The sequence below is a fragment of the Hemitrygon akajei genome, unplaced genomic scaffold, assembly GCF_048418815.1.
Source record: "Hemitrygon akajei unplaced genomic scaffold, sHemAka1.3 Scf000073, whole genome shotgun sequence".
In the NCBI taxonomy this organism is placed as follows: domain Eukaryota; kingdom Metazoa; phylum Chordata; class Chondrichthyes; order Myliobatiformes; family Dasyatidae; genus Hemitrygon; species Hemitrygon akajei.
In genome coordinates this window covers 2,007,088-2,016,023 of record NW_027331959.1, presented here as the reverse complement: position 1 = coordinate 2,016,023, position 8,936 = coordinate 2,007,088, and the positions used below count along the sequence as shown (strand labels likewise).

The following is an 8,936-nucleotide window of genomic DNA, read 5'->3' as shown; positions in this document are numbered from 1 at the left end:
GGATGAATAATTACTCGCAGCTTGGGAACGTAAATTAGGAAAACATTTTTCTCATGGAAATTTACAACGGAACACTGGAGGTTGTTTAAGGAGCACATATGCAGTTCTGAATAGATTTGTTGCATAGATAGGGAAAGAATGTTTAGATGAATGAAACATGGTTCACAAGAAATGAACATTTAGGCAAGAGGAGTAAGGAAACATTATTCAGGTTTAGGAAGCAACATTCAGGCAATGCTCCAGAGAATTATAAGGTAGCCAGGAAGGAGATTAAGAAGGGATTGACAGTTCAAAGGGGATGACATTCTTGGCGAGTAAGATTAAGGAAAGCCCCATGGCATTTTACGCATAGGTGAAGAAGAGGAGGATGAATAGTTTGAGGGTAGAAACATAGAAAACCTACAGCACAATACAGGCCCTTCGGCCCACAAATCTGTGCCAAACATTTCCCTACCTTAGAAATTACCTAGGGTTACCCATAGCCCTCTATTTTTCTAAACTTCACGTACCTGTCCAGGAGTCTCTTAAAAGACCCTATTGTATCCGCCTCCACCAACATCGCTGGTGGCACATTCCACACACTCACCGCTATCTTTGTTTTAACAAAAAAATACTTACCCCGACATCTCTCCTGTACCTACTTCCAAGCACCTTAAAACAGTGTCCTCTCGTGCCAGCCATTTCAGCCCTGAGGAAAAGCCTCTGACTATCCACACGATTAATGCCTCTTATCATCTTATACACCTCCATCAGGTCACCTCTCATCCTACGTCGCTCCAAGGAAAAAAGGCCAAGTTCACTCGACCTATTTTAATAAGGCATGCTCCCCAATCCAGGCAACATCCTTGTAAATCTCCTCTGCACCCTTTCTATGGCTTCCACATCCTTCCTGTAGTGAGGTGACCAGAACTAAGTACAGTACTCCAAGTGGGGTCTGACCAGAGTCCTAAATAGCTGCAACATTACCTCTCTGCTCATAAACTCAATTCCACGACTGCTGAAGGCCAATCAACCGTATGCTTTCTTAACCACAGAGTCAACCTGTGCAACACACACAAAATGCTGGTGGAACACAGCAAGCCAGGCAGCATCTATAGGGAGAACCGCTGTCAGCGTTTTGGGCCGAGACGTTTTGTCAGAACTAACTGAAAGTCAACCTGTGCAGCAGCTTTGAGTGTCCTATGGACTCGGACCCTAAGATCCCTCTGATCCTCCACACTGCCAAGAGTCTTAACATTAATACTATATTCTGTTTGACCTAGCAAAATGAACCACCTCACACTTAATCTGGGTTGAACTCCATCTGCCACTTCTCAGCCCAGTTTTGCATTCTATCAATGTCCCATTGTAACCTCTGACAGGTCTCCGCACTATCCACAACACCTCCAAATTTCGTGTCATCAGTAAACTTACTAACCCATCCCTCCACTTCCTCATCCAGGTCATTTATAAAAATCACAAAGACTAAGGGTCCCAGAACAGATCCCTGAGTCAAACCACTGACGACCGACCTCCATGCACAACATGACCTGTCTGCAACCACTCTTTAACTTCTGTGGCAAGCCAGTTCTGGATCCACAAAGCAATGTCCCCTTGGATACCATGCCTCCTTACTTTCTCAATAAGCCTTGCATGGGGTACCTTATCAAATGCCATGATGAAATCCATATACACTACATCTTCTGCTCTTCCTTCATCAATGTGTTTATCACATCCTCAAAAGACTCAATCAGGCTCCTAAAGCACAAATTGCCTTTGACAAAGCCATGGTGACTATTCCTATTCATAGTACACCTCTCCAAATGTTCATAAATCCTGCCTCTCAGCATCTTCTCCATCAACTTACCAACCACTGAGGTTAGACTCTCTGGTCTATAATTTCCTGGATTATCACCACTCCCTTTCTTGAATAACGGAACAACATCTGCAACCCTCCAATCCTGGAGAACAATGGTCTTGGTCCAGGACTAGGTAAAAAAAACACAGGCTAGCGTGGTCTAGATGGACCAACAGGCCTGTTTTGTGCTGTAGTGGTTTTAAACTCTTTAACTACAGGAATCAGACTGCAACCAAATGGCCTAGCACACCCGTGTAGAACCAGCACCAGCTTTGGGAAATGGGGAGGAGCACCCCAGGAGTACCACCAGAGGCAATTAAAAGTGAGCTGCCAACCATGAAAAGTCTCAGCCAGGACCACACAGGGATAGGGAGTTCTTCATGGTGATAATGCCCACTGTACAAATGCCAAGGACTAAGTGTTAAGACATATAGCAAAACATTAACTTAAAATGCAGCCCTGAAAATAAGTTCCCAGAGCTGTGGACAGCAGTTAATTTAAAAAAAAACAGATGATGCTCGTTAACATTCATTTTGGCTGTCTGGAGTGTGGGTGCAAAAAAGGTATGGAAATTATATCAAATTCAAAGGAAGCATTGTAGATCCATTGTAAATATAGAATTATCTTTTGATCTTTGGCATATAAATTGCCATGTAATATTGGGTCGACAGGCCTCTTCCTCTCGAGTTTGTCTCATTTTGTTGAATAAAAGACTACTTTAGATCTACCAGCTGTGTCTCTCCAGTGATTTTGTTCAAATACAACATCAAGTATGCAACATCTTCAACTAGCGGTGTTGAGTGGATAATCCACAAGCAATGTGGAAGACTGACCAGGGTGGTTAGTCTGCAAAACCCAGGACAAATCCAATGTGGCCAACAACTGCCTAGATCTACATCCCTCGATCAAACTAATGAGGAGCAGTTAGGACCCAAATTGCAGAGTGGATGCTGTTCAGCTGGAAGTAATGTGTATATAATGTTGCCATTGCAGCACAGGGGTTAGCACAATCTCTACACAGTGTCAGCGATCACTGATTGGCGATCGATCCCTGACACAGTAGGACTGCTCGTGAGCAAAGCTTGAAAGGTGCATGGAGGATGAGGTAACAGGCATGGTGCTTAATGAATGCTTTGCTTGAAAGTTAACAATGAGATGAACTGTGATTATGATTTAGCATAGGATCACGGCAATGTTAAGAAAGAAGTGCTGATGGAGCCTCCAATGTATACCATGTTACTATAGGAAGTAAGGGGGGAGCTCACAGAGACATTGACAAAGATTCTTGTGTCCTGTCTGGCCCCAGGAGTAGTAACACAGGATTGAAGAATGGCAAAAGTATTGCCATAATTCAATAAAGGTAATAGGGATAATCTTCTGGATTATAGACCAGTGAGTGTTACATCAGTGAATGTTAATTCAGAAATGCCTTTGACAAGGTGCCTTATGACAGCTTGGTCTGGAAGATAAGGTCGCATGCGGTCCAGAGAGAGAAAGTTAGAAGGATTCAAATTTACTTTGAAGATAGCAAACTTCTAAGTGGTGGTTGAAAGCTTCTGCTCAGAATGGAGGCGGGTAGCTAGTGGTGTGTCCAAAGGCTACGTTTGTTTGTTGTTATTTTCGTGCAATAATTTGGATGCGAATGCACAAGTTTTGACTAGTGAGTATGCGGATGACACAAAATTAGTAGATGGTGCTCACGGTGAATATTATCGTAGTTTATAGGGAACATAAATGGGCATGGGGGTAATAAACAGATTGCAAACCGAGATGAATAGCAACGGTTTCATGCAGAGGTTGGTGATTATGTGGACGGAACAGCCAGAGGAAGTGGATGAGGCAGGTACAATTGTGTAATTCCAGAGACAGTTGGGATGCGTAGATGGAGTGAAGAGGCCAGGAGGGAAATGGGACCATCTCTGTGGGCATTGTCTCGTTGGACTGAAGGATCTGTATCTGCACTCTATTGTTCTGTGCATTTATCTGTGGGATACGTCAGGTATCACTGGGTAGACAGTCAGGGTGTGGAAGTTGATAATAACGGGGAATATTTGGTCCCTAAGCCAACTGCTGCTCTGATACAGGGGATGGAGATATTGCCATATTTACAAAGTTATCATACTCTCTGTCTCAATCTGCTTGTTGTGTGCAATTCAGGGCATCACCAGCAGGGGGAGTTTTCCTGCACCGGGACCAAAGTGTATACAAAAAGACGACAATCAACAATCATCAGTCAGAATCAGAATGGACACAGGTATGATCACTGGCATCTTTATAATTAATCTCCTGTCTCCTTTCTGCACAATAGTTCAAATGAAGAAATTTACACAGATGTTAATAGCACAGAAAAGTTTCATCAAGCAGGGCCGTTAATCCCACTGGTAAAGAGGCCTTGTAATGGATCAAGGGACACGATACAGTGCTTTACCTGAGTGAAAGGAGCAGCAGGTCCTGAATCAGATGGTTGTGAGTGAATGCAACAGCGGTCTTGTGGTTTATGTAAATATGCAGAGTCAGGGACTGTTTCACGTCTAGTAAGAAATCTCCAACTTCCTTTTATATCAATTCAAAGCCAGGGAATTTCTGGGATTTCAGAGATTGTGTGATAACAGAACATTTCAGGTTTTCGAAGGGCAGCTATTAACCACCTCCCCCCACCCCCACTCCCTGGTTTTCTTGGCTGCTGTACAAAGGAGGTGAGGGGAGTTTCCAAAACCTGTTTTCTGTAGCTGAGCCAAGAACATTATCAGTGTTAAGAATGGCTGAGGATCGGGAGACAGCTCATTGTAGATAGATTTGCGGTCTACTTCGGTGTTTTAATACCCCAATCAATGTCTGGGCTGTGGCCAAATGGTGAACCTGAGTTACTCATTATTTCTCTTGAGATGATCTGGGTCCTGAATTTAAATTCCCAGGATCCCTGATGGGAAACCCGGTATAATTAGAGACCAACTGTCTCTGTCTCCTGTAGACATTGTGATTGTGCTCAAGTCTAAGATTCTAGGTGGAATAAAACAGAGGTTACAGCCGATGATTTACGCAAACTCGAGGAAATCTGCAGATGCTGGAAGTTCAAGCAACACACACAAAATGCTGGTGGAAGACAGCAGGCCAGGCAGCATCTATAGGAAGAAGTACTGTCGACGTTTCGGGCCGAGACCCTTCGTCAGGACTAAGAGATTTGAAAGAGGGAGGGGGAGATCTGAAATGAGAGAAGACAGGAAGGGGAGGGATGAAGCTGAGAGCTGGAAGGATGATTGGCAAAAGGGATACAGAGCTGGAGAAGGGGGAGGATCATGGGACAGGAGGCCTAGGAAGAAAGGAAAAGGGAGGGGAGCACCAGAGGAAGATGGAGAGCAGGGAAGGAGTGATTGTGAGAGGAATATATATTAATGTTCATGCCATCAGGTTGGACGCTACCCAGGTGGAATATAAGGTGTTCTTCCTCCAACCTGAGTGTGGCTGATCTGAATGTCTTTTGAGCTTGCCCCATTTTCCTGCAACTTTTCCCCAAATTTCCCTCATAGTTGACTTCTATCTTTTTACTCAGAATTGTAATTTTATTTGTGTTTGTAGCCTCCTCGGACTGGATGTAATTTATCAATCACGTAATTTGTAGCATGTGAAATATTGTCCCTTTCGCTCGCTTTTAACTCTCTGCACTCAAGTCTAAGACTCCTCTACCCCGGGAAAAAGACTGTGGCCACCTACCCTATCTATGCCCCTGCTTATTATATGTGTGTGTGTGTGTGTGTGTAAGGTCAACCTTCAAGCTCCATGCTCCAGGGCAAACTGAACCATACAACAGAAAATCAAACACCCCCGTCCAGAACATGCTTGTCAATCTCCACTACACTCTTTCAACTTAATCACATCGTTCCTATTGTTTAGCAAGTAGAACTACACGCTGAACTCTGGAAGCTTGTATGTACGCCAGAGAGGAAGATGTCATCAGGACCAGTTGTGTGAGGCTGCTGGCTTCTGGCACAAGGGCAAACATGATTGCTGCCTCTTTTGCAGTACAATTTGCTGCCACTTCATTGTCCTTGGAGACCTTATCCATTAGTCTGGTATGTGCTGTGCATTTGACAATCGTAACCTGGTTAGGCTCCTGCAATGCTGCCAATAAATTTTGTATATGCACTGAATTTTTAGTAGTGACATTAGACATTTAATAGGGATATTAACCCCTCCCCCCACCGAGGTCAAAATTCCCACTAATTTCCTCATTTGTCCTTCATCATGCACTACTCCATGAGTCAGTATAAATGCTGACAGTCTGGCCCCTAACAAGTGCACAAGTCTTGCGAGTGCAAAGAGCACAAACTGTTGCGCCAAACCAGACACGGGAAGTACCGCTGCCTCCACAACATGGATGAGGGAAAGAATTGCATTTCCTGCGCATGGTTTTCCCATATCATTACATAAATCCAACCTGTCAACAAAGAAAATTTCCAGTCAGCAGCTTACATTCAGCAGCAGTTCACATTCACTTGCGCAGTCCCACTCCAAATCTGGTCATCTAGAGTCTCGGATCCATTGTGAAATCTTATTCTGCTCAGCTATAAATCACTCCAGTATAAACTGCAATTCATCATTTATTTCAGGTGGGAATTTAAATCGAGTATGGAAGGGACTCAAGAGATTTTTACCAGGCAACCCATCCAGGGAAAATGATCGGGACACGGGAAGCAAGGTACCAAAGCAGGGTTACATTGAGAGCAATGTCCCAATTGAATGCAGTCCGGACGCAGGGGAACTGGAACAAAGTCAACCCACAGACAGTGGTGTCAGAGACACCGATCAGGACCCTGGATCCAGCACAAGTGAGGTGACTGCTTGTCAGCTCGAAATCTCACTGAACACGGAATTGTCAAGTCCCCAACAAAGAGCAGGTGGGTGAAATATGAGGGTGATGGATTCGCAGAATGTGGCAGAGAGGAGGGAAAATGTGAGGCCTTGTTGAAAGGTTGGACAGAAGAGAGGGGAATGTGTGGGTATGCTTCATGTGTTGTAGTGAGGCACCAGTTAACCCACTACAGGAAATGTACAAACTGGTCCGATGATTTCCAGTATATGTATTGGAAGTAATGCAGCTGCCCAGATAATAAAGTATTTCCGGGACCTTAATTAAGGGAAGTGTATTCGCCAGGATGGAGAGAGCAAATCTGGGAAGTGACTATTATTGACAGCCCCAGTATTTATTGCCCATCTTAAACTGAAATAAGTGAGTGGGTAGTATGGAGGATGGACTGGTTTGTATTAAATGTGGTCCTTCTGATAATGTAATGCACAGAACATTGTTGGGTAAGTTTTAAGACCAGTGTTGGAGATTGGGAATAAGTCTATTTTTATGTCTGAAGGCAGGTTCAGTTTGCTGAGTTGGGTGAGAGTGATGGAGACAAGGGATATTTGAATTTATGTACACATTCTCTTTTTATATTCACAGAGCCAGAATTTACAATCTCTGACCTCCTGGCACAGGGGGGGGAGTATCGACTGTACCAACTGACAAAGTTCTACAAGGACAGACTGGAACAAGCAATTGAAGAAAAGGTTGAGAGACTCGGTTGGATGTTGACAAAGGAGCGACATTTCAGTAGAGAAGAAAATGAGGTGAGTTTATTTAGTATATTATCACCAAACTGCTGGTATCAGAGGGAATAGTGATCAATATTAATCTCCTGCGCATTCTAGGAGTTCTACATGGCAATAGAGACTTTGATCTCTGACTTGTCTCCAGCAGATCTGGTCTCAGTTGTTTAGATGGGGAGCACTGGGAACTGCAGGTTTTCCTCTCACACCTGCTGTATTGTTCGGTGGAGTATAAGAGGAGTGGCTCTGTATCTGGACTATTGAAGAGGCATTTGGTATAAAATTAGTTTTGCATCTTGTCTGAACCGTCGGTCTGATTCACCTTATCATTAATCCAGGATGAATATTAAACTAAATTGGGCCAACTGGCTTCACTTGCTGTATTTATTAGTTGAACAGGCATTCAGTTTAATACTAATTTTGCATCTTATCAGGATTGTCGGTCAAATTCCCTTGAGTTCATTAGTCCAGGATGAATATCAAACAGTCAGTTTGTAAATTGGGCCAACTGGCTTCACTGCCGTACTTGAGGGAGGGAAACCTGCTAACCACAACTCGTCAAGTCTCCGTCTGAGTCGCTGAGTGTCTGAGTGCTCAGAGGATGTGCAGACCAGCTAGCAGATGTTCTCACTGACATCTTCAGCATCTCCCTGAGCAGCGCCACCATTCCAACGTATTTCAAGGCCGCCACGATCGTCCCTGTGCCGAAGAAGTCTTAGTGTCCTTCCTAAATGACTACTGTCCCGTTGCACTTACATCCATCATCATGAAGTGTTTCGAGAGGCTTGTCATGAGGCATATCAAGACCCTGCTGCCCCCCTCACTGGACCCACTGCAGTTTGCGTACCATCCCAACCGCCATTGCCACCACCCTGGCTCTAACCCACCTGGAACAAAAAAGACACATATGTTCGGATGCTGTTCATAGACTTCAGTTCGGCATTCAGCATAATCATCCCTCAGAAACTGATTGGAAAGCTGAGCCTACTGGGCCTGAACACCTCCCTCTGCAACTGGATACTAGACTTCCTGACTGGGAGACCTCAGTCAGTCCGGATCGGGAGCAGCATCTCCAACACCATCACACTGAGCACGGGGGCCCCCCAGGGCTGCGTGCTCAGTCCACTGCTGTTCACTCTGCTGACCCATGACTGTGCTGCAACACACAGTTCGAACCACATCATCAGGTTCGCCGATGACACCACCGTAGTGGGTCTCATCAGCAAGAACGATGAGTCAGCTTACAGAGAGGAGCTGCAGCGGCTAATGGACTGGTGCAGAGCCAACAACCTGTCTCTTAATGTGAACAAAACAAAAGAGATGGTTGTTGACTTTAGGAGGGCACGGAGCGACCATTCCCCGCTGAACATCGACAGCTCCTCAGTAGAGATTGTAAAGAGCACCAAATTTCTTGGTGTTCACCTGACGGAGAATCTCACCTGGTCCCTCAACACCAGCTCCATAGCAAAGAAAGCCCAGCAGCATCTCTACTTTTTGCGAAGGC

General features: G+C 44.7%; 1 protein-coding gene across 1 annotated transcript in view; it reads left to right on the top strand.

The window, feature by feature from the left end:
* Positions 1 to 3,607: 3,607 nt before the first annotated feature.
* Positions 3,608 to 8,936, top strand: part of LOC140722237 (uncharacterized) — a 29,857-nt gene continuing 24,528 nt past the window's right edge. Inside the window, exons 1-3 of the mRNA XM_073037024.1 lie at positions 3,608 to 3,680; positions 6,445 to 6,732; positions 7,287 to 7,453. Coding sequence (XP_072893125.1) covers positions 3,608 to 3,680; positions 6,445 to 6,732; positions 7,287 to 7,453 — 528 coding nt within the window. The remainder of the gene's footprint in view (positions 3,681 to 6,444; positions 6,733 to 7,286; positions 7,454 to 8,936) is intronic.